We start from the raw sequence: 15,256 nt of genomic DNA on the forward strand, positions 1-15,256 counted from the left end.
AATTAGAATAATATTTATGGTAATATAATCTGCTTATTACACTTTAAAAGCCTTTGGCAAGCCACTGTGCTTGCTATGAAGACCAAGTCTTTCCTGAACACACTGTGCTATCTAAAATTTTGTTTTTAATTGGTGGTTTTGATTTTTAGGCCACATTTCCATTAAATTAATTAATCATCCCGCGCTAAAGTAAAAGAGAGTGACAAGCTAAAGAAAACTAGAGAATGCAATAGAAATTAGTGAAATGACCAATATTTATGAGATGTTAACCCCTTGTGCGCGGCCACGATTCTGCGCCTGTGCGGCCGTTTCGAAGAGTGGGCGGGTTCCATGACCGGCCCCAGCCATCATCAGCACACAAGCACTGTAATTCATGAAGGACGGGGGCCTTCATCAGCACGCAAGGGGTTAAAGTAGGCTGTGACAGCAACTGCTTAGCACAGGTACTCAACACAGTACATGGATAATAATGTAAGGAATTAGAGACATCCACAGATATGGTAGTTATTTTCAGCAGAAAAAGGCCAAAAAGACATTGGGAGCCTTTAAGGACCCACTGAAAGACTCCTGATTAAAACCAATCTGAAATAAAATCAATACATGACAATTTGAATATACACTTTGGAGAAGATGAAATTAACACATATGTAGAGGATTATTACTTACTAAAACCGTTTTGCATAAAATACATGTTACACCCAAAAGGACTGTGCGTTTCTCCGAGGCATTTCTGCTTAGCCTCGGAGAAACATGGTGCTGTTTCCGGAGCTGCTCGGCTCGAGTCTCCTCCCTTCCGTCTGCCGCAGCCCTCCTCCGTCCCGCTCTAGTCTCCTCCCCTTTCCCTCTGCAGCAGCTGTCCTCCGTCCCGCTCTAGGGACAGAGGAGAGCTGCGCTCTCTCCACCTCTCTCTTCTCTTCTCCCCTCCCCTTTACTCCTCTCTCCCTGCTCTCTCACTCTTTTTTACGAGAGAGTCCCTCCAATTCTTGGTTGTCAAAGCTAAGGTGATGGGCTAAAGCGGACAGACTTCACTTGACATTGTCCCACGAATGTGATCAAATGTGCACACTTGCGGAAAGTGCAGTGGTTTCCTGCCCCCACCAATCAGGCCCTCTCTTCTGCTGATATACAAAGTTAATAGATATCTATTAACTGTACACTGTGGACGACAGTAGACCCGAGGAGGGGCTCAGACAGTCACTCCAGTCCTGCATAAGATGCCCAGACTGTGGGTGCGTGCCCCCAGCGGTTGGCCGAGCTGTCATTGGTAATGAGAAAAAAAGCAATCCTTCTGGTAGGTACAAGCCGCTCTGTCGTGTGGATATTTTTCTGCACATTGTTTTGGGAAATCCATTGTACTGCGTGCACCTCGGCGGCAGGCTCGCGAGCGCCACCTCTCTGCGGACTCCTAAGATTATTCTCTGGATCTCCGATCCGTGCGGGCTACGGGCACTTGAGCGCTGGTGCCTTTCTTGTTTTTAATGACATCTCTTTCCATTGTCTCTAGAGGCGTGCAGTGGAAAAAGGAAATAAAATCACACATTCCCACCGGCGAGGCAGGTAAGAATCTTATGCTGAGCATAACTGGACAGCCATTATTGCCTGCATGTTGTATCTGAGATCAATCCACGAAAGCCTGCATAGAAAACAAAAATACAGTGTGTGAAACTGTCCTGCACCCTCCTTGTCCCTCACACCCAGGGCAGAATGTGCATTTGGAGGGAGTGTTTTTAGCGTGGAAGTGCATGTTAAGTAGCATGTGCATTGTATGTATGCCTAGTGACAGATAGCATTGGGAATTCTGGTTTATTCTCAATTCTGAAGCTGCCAGTGAACGCTCTCATGTAATGCCACATCATTATTTTAAGACGATGTTTCAGGCATTCCCAATTTGTTGTCCAGGTGTGTAAACCTCTCTCGCTCACTCAGGTGCAGTATTTAGAGGCATGGCAGTATAAAAGATATGTGGTTGCGCGAGGGTAGATGCATGAACCACCATCAAACCAAGCTACAAGTGTTCTGTCGCACTGCTTCTGGTATCCTTATGTGCTGTAAACTTCACTAAAGCGTATGTCACACATCAGTGGGGTACATTAGGAGGCGAGCAGTCCCCTCTGTCGCACATTGCTGCTTCTGACTTCCCAGCCTTTGCTAGAGTGAGGTTTGTTGAGGCATTGCTGAGTTCATGTACAGTTCATGTTTTTTTTCATTTTTGAATGCTTTTTCTGTCTTCCAATTTTCAATTATTTATTCATAATTCCACTTGCCGGTTTGCATTTTATTTTCCCACTCTGAAAAAGGTTAGGCAGGTGGGCAGTTGCTTTGTAGTCCAGGCACCGCAAGCTGTCCAACCTATCGCAGTGGTCACCCCCAATTGTGCAGCGTGCAAGATCCTACCAAAGGGTGTCAAATGCTCATCGAGGCACTATGTTGATGCAAATTGTTTAGCCAGTTCAGTGGCAGGGTTGTTATTTTGAGACAGAATTCTGTGATTTATTGTGAGTCTCCAGCTTGTTGAGGAGTGGGATGAGATGGGAGGGAGGTCTGGCACCTGTGCGATGACATGCCTAGGTTGGCCTCCCCGCTCCAGGCATTATGGTAGCGATGTTCCCTCAGCTTCATTTGGCAGCAGGTGGTGAGTCGCTGCTTTGATGTGGAGTGTGTGTTGATCACAGATCTGTTCTGCCACTTGTGAACCCCAAGTATCGGGCAACCAGGCTATTGTGTCCTGACCCCTGGTCACGCAGAGTGGGAGTTTACTGACCAGGTGTTGCCAAAGTAGGAGGAAACCATGAAAGCGTAGTGGTGTTAGCAAAAAGGGAATTTCTTCCCGACTAATTGCTTTACACCCATCATGTGTCAGATAGCAATCTGAAAGTGTAGTAGGACAATCCCTTGCTTAGAGACTTTGGGCTGATATTGGCGAGGCAGAAAGAGCCCTCCGCCATACTGAAGATCCGTCCACTTTTTTTTTTTTTTTTTTTTTTTAGAGTCGTGCTGTCCTTCAGAATATCAGCAATGGAGACTACTGGCTGACATGCAACATCTATAGTAGAAGGTTTTGCCATTTCGCCTCCAGCCCCATTTATAGTAAAGGAGCAAACGGTGTGTTTACTTTCACACACAGTCTTCCAAAATGTCGTGGTAAGTGAAAGTAAAAATATATTAAACTCCCATGGTGAGGGGGGTTATTACTTTTTTTTTTTAAATCCTGCATTGGGAGTTTTTTTAAAATAAAATAAACATTGTAAGAGTGCCATCTGGCTCGGTTATATTAATGGAGTTGGATGGCCTATTTTTAGGTCTCGGCTACCGTAGGCTGCGCAGTCTCGCTGGCGAGATCTTATGTCTCAGAGTAGGGAGGCTTGAACCTGCCCCTCTTCTCCATTGGCTGGCTGCCTAAACGGCGGCCAGCCATTGGAGACGAGGGTTCTGTGACGTCATTTTTGGTAGCTAATCCCCCGTCCGTTTCGGATTGAGGGGCGTGTTTTTTTTCATTTCTTTCTCTCCTCGAAAAACACGCCCCTAGTCTGCAAAAGACGAGGCTTAGCTTCCAAAAATTACATTGCCTCCTTTCCCTCCCCCACCCCTCTTCTCACCTTTCTCCTGGACAAGTGTTAAAATGGCCGTCCACTAAACTGTTGAAATACGCCGCAGTAAAACCCATGGGCAGTGTTTTAAGTAAACTCGATGCTCGGGGAGGTTGCAGCGCAGCTTAAGGCGTACACAATGAATGTTATGGTCAGTGTTGATACCTTTACTCTTGTACACTCTAGTTCTACCTTTAATAAAAATACACCGAAGTCGCAGGGGAAAGGCCCCCGTTCTTCAGTGCCGAGATTTGAGGCCTCCACTATCCAGCTGAGGTGGACCCACTTTGATGTGATCTAATTAATCCAGGACTGTTTCACAGCTGGTCTGGCCTGGCTTGACCATGCGCAAGGACTCGTGACTTCTTCGCTAATCCATATCAAGGGTCCCTCTGGTGTGATCCAATAGTGATTCGGTTAGACAACGTTGGACAGACAAGGGGTTGCATTGAATAAACATGGCTCAGCACTTCAACTGGGCAAGGGAGGGTCTCTATTTAAAATGTACCAAAATACAGAAATAACCCCAAGGTGTGGGTGGCTTTGTGTGTGTGTGGCTTTGTGTGTGTGCAAATGCAATAGGTCTCGCATTTGCGGGAGATTAAGCTATTGGCAGTGTAAATGACAATGCCATTTATATATAGGTTTTAAAAACAAAAACAAATAAAAATAATGTTGAGCAATGCCAATAGCTCTAACTTTAACAATGGAGACCATTGCATTGTAAAGGCTTGTTTTTTGCCATGGGAGGTGGGAAGAGCTTCCTCAACCTCCCAAAGCATGGTTCGGGTTTTCCTTGCAAATACGTTATGACAATAGCCCACTAGGCACCAGGAGAAGGAAAAAACTAATTCAGGGTTGGGGCTGCCAACATGGGTATGCTAATGCTCCAACCCCACCCCCCTCCCCCAAACTGCAGATTGTGCAGTAGCCCCTGAACTGCACCCTCTGGGGGGGCATGTATACGTAGAGGTGAGGGATGCTAATTCTGGGCACCCTAATGCTCTCCCCCTCAAATAGCCACAGTTCTTCTGGCCCCTTATACATTTTTTTTAAACTAAACACCCAGGAGAATTAGGGATGTGTTGACTTGTACGGCTTTCACTGGGTTTTGTTACCCAGAATCCCTTACAAACTTCCAACTTTGTAAAAAAAAAAAAGTTCACTTTCCCTGATGGAAAGTTCTGGAATCTACGCAGACCCCCAACCTTCCACCCACCCAGATTTCCCCAAAGTTTCCCAATAAAAATGGTACCTCACTGGTCAACAAGAAAGTGCCCAAAACGCAACGTGAATCACATTTATACAGTGAAAACTGGAGTTTTTTGCAAAGTGTCTAGCTGTAGATTTGGAACCCTAGCTCTGCTGGCGCCTAGGGAAACATAGCAAACTTAACTAGACACCCAAGAGAATCCAGTATGGGGTGACTTGTGAGGCTCTCACCAAGTTCTAATACCCAGAATCCCCTGCAAACCTCAAATTTTGTAAACAAAAAAACTAATTTTCCGCACATTTGTGATGAAAGTTGTGGAATCTGCGCAGATCCAATAAATACCAACCACCCCGCATTCCCCACTCTTCCGATAAAAATGGTACCTCCCTCATGTGGGAGTACCCGCGACAGGAAAAGGCCCAAAGCATATTGTGGAGACATCAAAATTACCCAGCACAAAACAACCTGGTTTTGCAAAGGGGAGTTAGGGGGCATCTGGGTTTTAGTCTCAGCTGCCATATAGGGAAACGTACCAAACTCCGACATTTCTGAAAACTAGACTCCCTGAGGAGTCTCGTGAGGTATGGCTTGGTGGATCCCCCAAACGTTTCCCTACCCAGAATCCCCTGCAAACCTAAAATTCAGCTGGAAAACCCCCCCACATTTTCCTCACTTGTGTGGTAAAGCTGTGGGATCACCGGGCTGACATTTTCTACCAATTGCACAACCCCAGGTCCATGATAAAAATGGTACCTCACTTGTGTGGGTAGGCATAGCGGCTTAAACAGGATATGGCCCAAATCATACTGTGGTGACTTCAAAATTACCTACCCTAAAACTACCTGGTTCTTTGGGCCCGGGCTCGTGGCCATTTAGGGAGACCTACCAAACACACATTTCCAAAATCTAGAGACCGGGAGGTGGCGGGAGGGGGGAGGGTGGGGAGGGAGGAGAAGTGTAAGGGGAGTCCAGGGAGGAATGCCTTGCATGCACCTCCCTAACTTTTCCTGCCCAGAATCCCCTGCAAACTTCACATTTTGCTGACAAAATCACATTTGACTGACATTTCTGTGTGGAAAAGTTGTGGGATCACTGGGCTGACTCAAATTTTCTACCACCCAGCGTTACCTCAGGTCTCCCGATAAAAATGGCACCTCACTTGTGTGCTTGGTCCAAGTACCCGCAACAGGCTAGGGCCCAAAACGTATTGAGGAGACATAATCTGTGGGTACAATAGCCTAAGAGGGAGTGGATTTTAGGTTCTCAAATTAAGGCAAGGCAAGACTAGTGAGGAGCAAAGACTTAACTCTGAAACGAGGCCACAGGTAGATACAGTTTCAATATGTATTATTCATAGAGACTGAACTTCAAAATGTAAAGACCGGGTCAGCGTGAATGGCTTTGTAGGCAACAGAAAGGAAGCAAAGTCTTATCAAATCAACTGGAGTGATCAAATTGACATGCAAGAATAAAGATGCTGGAGGACGCAATGCCAGCAAGGGCCACATCAATCCAAAAAGCATGCAAAAAACAGGTTAAAAAAACACTAACTCGCAAATTTTGCAACTAATACGTTTGTAGAACTTCTGAAATATATTGATGCTTTGGATTCTAGTTAAGAATGCACAATTTTACCAATTACTGCATAACGTAAAAATAAAGGACTTGACTATCAAAACTTAAAATCGAGTCACTTGGAATTCCTAGCAAGTTTTATACTGTAAATTTGATCAGAAAATTTGGTATGTGATCTGAGAAATACTTCAATGAACTCAATACCACTAATGTGATAAAATGCAACATGTAGAATTGAATACCTTTTATATGAGGACACAAACCACAAAAATGCATTCAAATACTAGTTGAAAAATCAAGACAGGATAATCTGGGTACGGATGAAGGGTGTAGTACAATCCTGCTCCAAGGGTCAAAACCATGCTGACAAAATCTGCATCAAAAATGTAAATACTGTATAGTCTTTAATTCACAGAGTGAATGTATTCAAAAGCTCCCACTTTAAAGAATGGTTTTCAGAAATAAACAGTTGTACATGTCTGATGATTTTCATACAAAAGTAGTGAGATGACTTATGAACAACAATGAATGGAATGTATGTATTTGTACTTTTTAAATACACCTTGGTTTGTATTTGATCAATGAAAAAATATTGGTTCTCTTGGTTGGTAGTTTCCATAAGAATAGGAAACCATTATGAGGAGAAGAAAATAATCCTTAAGAAATAAATCTTACTTTAGTGTAAACCAAATATAACAAGCAGTTTACTGAGAATCTACATTTATACTAAAGCGAATGTAGCATAAACTATGCAATTACAGTATACAGGAGATCAAGTGTAGAATAAATACAGCAATGGCAGATTTAGCTTGGCAGACATACCTGACTCAGGAGCCGCCCTTGAAAAATAGTATTGACCACGTTTAGAACCTGTGTGATGAGCTTCTTTTCAGAACTTGGGATGATAGCTTGGTATCTGGCCCCAGCCGTCTCCAGCTCTTGCTGTACTTTGTCTAAAAGTTCGCAAAGGAATTCCTGAGCATCTTGTTGGGCATATCCTCGAAATGCTGGAATCAACCGCCATACTGAGTGAAGCATGGCAAATGGAGATACCAAGGCCCATTTGCCAGACCACATCACTTGAAACAATGTGTGAAGTTCATGACAAAGAGAAATGTGTTTTGAGCTTGGTTCCTTGGGCTGAATAAGTTCCATATTTCTTCTTTTTGAGGCTCCACCACTCAATCCAGATGAAAGGCTAGGCCTTCTTACTAAAGACAATTTCACGTGGTCAGGCTTCCCTTTTGAATGGATGCTATGTAGGACTTGAGGTCGTTTGCTGGAGGTGTTTTTTTTACTGACTATGGTTTTCTGATTGACTGTGGATGGTAGCAACTCCTGAGTCCGGTTGAGGTCAAGCTGTAGAAAACATTCTCTGAACACATTTAAGTGACTCAAAATCTGCAGAATGGAGTTCATGTAGCAAGTATTTCCCAAGTTTCTAAGGCCTGTCACACCAGGAGTCACAGTTGGCCTTCGTTTACTTGGAGAGTCACCAATTTTTTTTAACCGTACCTCATTTGATTTAGAAGTAGTGGCTGGTTTTGAAGGTGTTGGGTTTTTTTTGTGTGCAGTCTTTGAGATGGACAGCGCTTTGCTGGAGACTGAATATGTTCCCTTTTGTAAACGTGAGCTTTTTCTTGGGGGAGTGTTCTCAAACTCTGCCTTCAACTGCCGCTTTAGCTCCTTCCGGCGTAGACGGGTCTCCTCCTTTTTCAACTCTGCCTCTTCAATACGCCGCTCTTCCTCCAACCTTAGTTTCCCGGGTGTTGTTTTTTCAAACCAAGATCTAAATACTCGCCCCAGTAGTGCATGCCGGCGGTGCCAAAGAGCAGTGAACATTCGGTCTTCATTTTGAAGCTGAGCTTGGGCACCACCGTTTGAGGGGTATGTGTCATCATTTGCTGCCATAGACCGCAAAGTCCTCCCAGAACGGGTTGTGCAATCATAATTCTGACTCTTAATAGCGCTCAGTGTACTTCGTAATAGTTTAAGGTCTCCTGTGGCATTATCATTGAGCACATAGTCATCACAAAGGTAACAGAATACATAAAGGTCATTGACTTCCAATGCCACAGGATGCTCACTTTCCTTAAAGTGCTTGAGTGCATGCTCTTCAAGATATCGTCCGCATGCGACATGAGAACACCCAAGGCATGCCCAAACTGACTCTGTTGTATTGCAATCCACACAATGCCACTTCTGAGGGTTCAAGATAGAGTGGTCTTGGGCAAGCCGCAACCGCCCAACGTGTTTACATTTATCCATGGTGATATTTATAAGCAATTGTGTATTGCACGATCCATCGCATACAGTTGCTACATGGTCCCCTGAAAACAAAGCCATAAATATTATTAAGTGCAGGTACACACACACAGATTTAACATGACATATACCAGCATTACACAGACAATTACATGGATGGGTTTACTATACCAAATAGCAGCAGGAGATCTTTATTTTGTGATAATGGAGTAAAAGATTAAGAGGTGTTGCAAAGTTAGTTTTTCAAAAGTAGACTGAATTACCAAGCAGTGGGTTATGCTCACGTACATTTGCACAAATAAGTGCTCAAAATATAAGCTTGTGTCGAAGATAGCATTCTCGTCTTGAACTCCTACATGAGCAAAGGAAGAAAAAAATTAATTTGCCCCACATCATCCCCTGTGCAAGATGACAAGACATCGGATGGTTCCATCCTCTTGCACTAGATAACATTTACACTACGGTGAAAGTGTAGAACGCTGATAAAGAACGCATATGGCCTACACCGCATGTACACTGCAACACATCCCCTTTGTTGCAACAAAGGGTTTTTATGGTACAGAGTAGCATGTTTTTCACTTAAGGGGGAGGAACTAGCTCATGCATCATCACTTCTTGCTTGAACTGACTAGGAACCAAAACACAAATTTCCTATGAAGCAATATTACCACTCTCCCAAAACTTTTACATTTGTGCATACTACTTTTACATTAATTATTCAATGCACTTCCTCCTCAGAGGCTGCGTTTACCCAGATCAAAGCAAAAATCTATATACAATGCTGAAAAAAGGTTGATCTAGTGTTTGCGTCCACTCATGAAAGCAAGTATATGAAGTAGAGATCTCTTCCGGAATGCATAATTAATAAATATTTAATACAGTTTTCCATATTTTTATACACCAGAGAGGGGACGAGTGAGAGAAATAAAGAGCATGAGCCTAGCCGGAAGAAGTAGGAGACTGTCATAATGCCTAAACAGATGGCTCACAGAATCATAACTTATTTCATGTAATTTGGTTTCCATCAACTAGGTTCTTGAATATTTGACATGGTAAATACACAAGTTAGTCTGCTACCGGATAAACTCCCCACATGTGATTGGCAACAAATGCAGAACAGCCTAATTTGGAACACTCAGAATTATCAGGAGGGTTCGCCGGTTAAGTCCTAGTAACTATCAGAAGGCGTGCTCTCAAAACTAGACTACTGTAACATCTTGCACATAGGCTACAAGACCGTGGTCGGAGGAAACTACAGAGCATCCAAAACCTTGCAGTGTGTAAGATTTACAGCATGAGGAAATTAAACTATATCTCCTCTGCTCGTAGGCAGCTCCACTGCTGGCTATGGCCACAAAGTTAAGTTCAAATTATTGGGGAGTTTTCTACGGCACAAAGACCTCTTAAGCACTTCACAAGCCTGGAATCCACATGCAACCTTAATTCCAATTTCAGTTGGCTATTGCACAATGTGCATGTCCATAGGGGCGGGGCCCTCGGTCCCAAAGCATGGAGTTACTTCTCTTTACAAATGGAAGCCACCATAAACTAACTATAGTTTAGAAACACCAATAAAATGTTATTCCTTTTCTGATACATAGTTTTAGATGTTGCTCTTCCGTCCCTCCAAGGTCCATTGGTGTGGCCAGGTGCCTCTTGGATCACAGACCCTGGTGAAGGGACTAAAATAATCTCTAGCGTCCTCTCTATAATAGTATTATGTCTGCTGTCACGATGTCAGATGTATCAGAACAAGTCATACCCCACTTAAACTATTCTGTGTTCTTATGTCTTGTCAACTATCTGTATTCCATGCGTTCATTGATAGCATTCATTAGATGCCTTAGCGGGTTCTGACCGAGACGCCGAAAAAGAGGTATTGTGTTGTTGAGTTATATCTGACCTCGCCCCAGACTTCTTTAGAAGCCACTTTAGAGCAACTATGCCATTTTTAAAGAGTGGCAGGATTCCGCATCAACCTGACCAAATCACACTTTTACTCAACTCCCAGTAGAGATCGATAGGGGATATTTTTCTGCCCTGCGCTCCTGATCTATTTTACCAAATAAAACTGAAGGGCTCATCTACCCTACAAATTACTCTGCTTATCTAAATACTCAGGCCTAGATTTGCCCGACTTTATACTATAAGGCTGCACAGCTGAGAGTAATTCCCGACGGGTCCGCATGTCAGTCAGATAAACACTGGCTCTACAAGGACAGCTGTGGTGGGCAAAATTTGTGACTACTGTGGAAGCCAAAAGCACATCGATCCACCCCCAATGCTTATTTGAGCACCCCCACGCGGATTACCCTTAGAGTGTGGGACAAGGTAACCAGACTAGGGACATGGAAAATCTCCCCCTCAATTCATTGAATCCAGTATTTCCTCTGGCGTTGCATTTGGGATGCTTTGAGGCTTGGAGGGCAGCCTCACTGTTTCATAACTGGGATACCCAAACTTTTGAGAATTGTCAAAAGGGTTTTCAGCCTCCTTCCACTGAATACTACTGTTATAACCAGCCAAAACACTGGGTACTCAAATCAGCCGAGAGGCGGCCACAAGCGACCTTACGCCTATTGAGCAATTTTCTTAGAAAGGCAGTGGGGCAAAGAAGAAAATCTCTTTTATTTATACCCTACTAATAGACACACTGCTCACCTCCAAACCGCGTTGTATGGAACACTGTGAAGACACGTTAGGGGACCCCATTTCAGAAGATAACTTGTGGAAAGAAATACCCAGGCTCAATCAGTCGATGGCTTTGATGGAAGCCCATTATAATCTCTTCTTTGATTGGTACCTATACCCCACCAAACTCAAACTAATATTCCCTCAGACGACGACTGATCTCTGCTGGTGGGGATGTGGGTTTTAAGTGACTTTAAACATCTGTTGGGACTGCCCGACCATTTGACCCCTCTGGACTGAAATATTGGCCCAACATAAGGAAACCTTGGGGGGTATCCAGTCCTGGATGATACCAGCTTGGTCCTTCTGGGGTGGAGGAGCAATTCCCTCAAGTATCAGACGACCGGAAACAAATCAGTGATGTGGGTATGTTTGAGGGGCCAGCCAAAATGGTAGTGGCAGCAGTGTGGAAGTGCACAGAAGCCCACCCAATGGCAGTGGCACACAAGATTTAGAAGGGCGGTTACGGTGACATTTTGAATAAGTCAGGTGCTCCCTTATTAGTTACCTTTCAAAAGATCTACACTTATGCGCACGTCCCACTAGAACAAGAGCTCTACACTTATTTTATTTCTAAAGGAGTTGTGCCGTTGTGAGACGTACATGGACAAATAGCAAACAATTTTCCCGAATTTCCTATTGAAGTCTCTCATAGGACACACAAGTCCCATCAGTTTGAATGTGCCCCCATGTACTGTATGTTGAAGGAAGGGGCTTGGAGGAAGGGGGTGGGTGTTTGTGTTCTGCCATTATTGGCAGCATGTTCTTTAACCTCTTCCGTGCGCTGGCCGGCCCAGTCTGTCTGACATCACAGTGGGCGTGTGGGCGGAGGACGGCCAGGGGCCGTCCGAACCACGCATGCGTCTAATTCCTCAACACCGCGTGGGAATTCCAACCGCAGCGAAGCGGTTAACTGACACATGGTCTTGTCCAAATATATGAATACTACATCCCCGAAGTAGCTAATGAACCTTAAGGACAAAGTGTGCTGAGTCTTTGTTTTCTTAAACAGCAGGTCTAATAGGAAAAACAATAAAAACAACGTTGACCGCAAAAAAAAGCAATTTGCCTAAAGAATACATTAAACTGAAATCCCACTACATAATTTTTTTTAGGTAGTAGATTTTAAACAAAGGTTTCTCCATTTTCCAGCCACTACATCTGACATTTAATACTAAAAAGACGACATTTAGTGGCGGAGAAATCCTTCACCACAAAGAATTTTAAAGTGACAGAGTGGTGGCATAATAATCATAAAACAAAAAGCTTAATGGGAAGATTACGAATCTTTCTGCATGCGTAATGCGCATATGGCTTCTGTGTAAAGATCTGTGCAGTCTTGAAAGCTGTTCACTCTGAAATGCATTGTACTTTGCAGAAATACTCATCCTTCTTTTGAACGATGGCTAGAACCACTGATGGCACATTTTTAGGAGAAGAGGTCCCAGTGGCGTTCTTCTTTGGATCTAAGCCCCGTCCTTTTCGGATTTGGGGGGGTGGGGGCGGGGGGGGAGGGGGGTGGGGGTGACTCTTTCTCCCCTCTTCTCCATTGGCTGGAATGCAAAGTCAAAAATACGCACGTTGTTTACATTCCAGCCAGTGGAGAAGAGGGGAGAAAAAGTCAAAAACACACCCCCCCGTCTGAAAAGGACGGGGCTTACAGACTCCTGCTGCCCGTCTCGCTGTTTAGGCATGTCCGCTGGCCTGGGAGCTGCAAGATATTGCGGTGAGTGTGCTTGATCTCTTGCAACCCCACTGTGCAGGACACCAGGTTGACCTCGCCTGGCGGGGGTTTCTTTTTCCGGACCTTAGACGGCCTAGGTTATCCCGCGGCATGGTGCTCTCTGCAAACGCCGAGTCCCCATGCCGTCTGGTCGGTATCCTCCGGTTTAACACAGGAGGAATGGAGGCTAGTCAGCCCATGCAAAGCAGCGGCCAGACTGGTCCCCCCCCCTTTAGGAGCGTTCTCCCGGGGGTACTCCCCCACCCGTATAACAGCCACCCTCCCGTCACCGTCCATTGCCCACAACAAGTCTGAGGGGGGACGGGCCGGAAGACTGGCATACTCCCGGGTACGCGCTGAGAGGGGGCGAGGTGGAGTGCCGCTCCCGGCCCGTTCGGACTGATTCCACACTCCGCAGGCTTACTGGGCAGCCGCACGGCTAAGGGGCTTCAGTGTTCATTCTGGAGACCTTCCCTCGCCCCCTCCCTTTTTTGCATCAGGAGGGCCAGGCCGTCAAAAGCAAGCCCCAAGTACTTAAAGAGGTAGTGGCCTGGCGCCGGCAGCGGGGTGAAAGGCGACCAGGTGCGGGATGGGTCTTTAGTTAAACCAGGGGCCTGGAGAGTGGCCGTCCTCTCCCACACAGTGTCCCATGCCCCATATGGACTAGAATTTGGCCTGGTGAAACATGAGGTGGCACAGGATCTTTCTCTCCTTAATTACCTGTTCTCCCAGGTGCAAGCGGTTTTTGACTCCATAAGAGCCCATGGCTGGATGAAATACAGCATGGGAAATTTACCACATCATATGCAGGTTAAAAAAAACAAGCATTTGCGATGCAATAGGTCTCGCATTAGGAAAGGTTGACCTATTGGTCTTGTAAATAACAATTTTTGTATTTGTGTGGTTTTTGAAAATAGCTAAATTAATAGCTTTGTCATTTACAATGCCAATAGTTATAACTTTCGCAAATGTGATACCTATAGCATTTGTAATGCAGCATGTTTTGTATTTACGTGCCTTAGCTGTATTGATATTAAAATAACAATTTTTTTAATTAATTAATACTTAAATATAAGTGATTGTAATTTATAATGGCAATAGCTTAAACTTTTGTAAATAACGTTCAGTTTATTTTATTGTGACGAAAATCCAAGAACAGAAGTGAAATATTAACATCTTTGTGACATTTGTAATAAAGCTTGAAACATTGAGAGAACATATTTGAACGAGTGATGCTGTGGTTGCGCTGAGTGATGCTGTGGTTGCGCTGAGTGATGCTGTGGTTGCGCTGAGTGATGCTGTGGTTGCGCTGAGTGATGCTGTGGTTGCGCTGAGTGATGCTGTGGTTGCGCTGAGTGATGCTGTGGTTGCGCTGAGTGATGCTGTGGTTGCGCTGAGTGATGCTGTGGTTGCGCTGAGTGATGCTGTGGTTGCGCTGAGTGATGCTGTGGTTGCGCTGAGTGATGCTGTGGTTGCGCTGAGTGATGCTGTGGTTGCGCTCTGAGTGATGCTGTGGTTGCGCTCTGAGTGATGCTGTGGTTGCGCTCTGAGTGATGCTGTGGTTGCGCTCTGAGTGATGCTGTGGTTGCGCTCTGAGTGATAATACGGTGGTGCTGAGTGATAATGTGGTGGTGCTGAGTAATGCTGAGGTAGCGCTGAGTGATGATGTGGTGATGCAGAGGGCAGAAAGGCACAAAAAACGAGTAACAGGGTGCAGAAAGGCACAACAGGGTATCAGCGGGAGACACAAATAGAATGAATTAGTGCAAGAGTACATATTGGTGGAGATCTCCAGATATGAATACTGTGGTACAGGGGCTGCGAGTGTGTCCGAAGTGGTTTAACGTGACAAGAAAGGTAAACTGTGCGCAACCAATGTCAATAAACTCCCTGTACGATAAATGTGGCGGAAAAAAGTGTAACAACTAGTGAAACAAGTACTGGTGTGCGTCCTGGATTTATTGGACTGTGTGATATAGACGAAGAGAAAAGAATGATGGTGCACTACGGATGTTGGGTGCGACAAGTTTAAACGAGTGATTGAGGAAGCCTAAAACCACAAGATTGATCATCTCATGCGGAAGCATGATCGGTAATCATACCATTCAAGTGGGTAAAAAAAACGCTCCAAGCGGAGTGACCAAAGATGACAAATGTAGAACCGGGTAAAGTATGGTCGGTAATCATACCATTCCAGTGGGT

The 15,256-nt window shown here is 44.8% G+C and overlaps 1 protein-coding gene across 2 annotated transcripts in view; it reads right to left on the reverse strand.

Annotated features, from left to right (window-relative positions):
* USP44 (ubiquitin specific peptidase 44) overlaps positions 1-15,256 on the reverse strand; it is a 182,430-nt gene that overhangs the window by 153,288 nt on the left and 13,886 nt on the right. For both annotated transcript variants that reach the window (XM_086919071.1, XM_086919072.1), the window contains exon 2: positions 7,198-8,705. In XM_086919071.1, the coding sequence (XP_086775197.1) occupies positions 7,198-8,643 (1,446 nt within the window). In that variant the 5' untranslated portion in view covers positions 8,644-8,705. The remainder of the gene's footprint in view (positions 1-7,197; positions 8,706-15,256) is intronic.

Source organism: Lissotriton vulgaris, chromosome 1_1, assembly GCF_964263255.1.
Source record: "Lissotriton vulgaris chromosome 1_1, aLisVul1.2, whole genome shotgun sequence".
NCBI classification, from domain to species: domain Eukaryota; kingdom Metazoa; phylum Chordata; class Amphibia; order Caudata; family Salamandridae; genus Lissotriton; species Lissotriton vulgaris.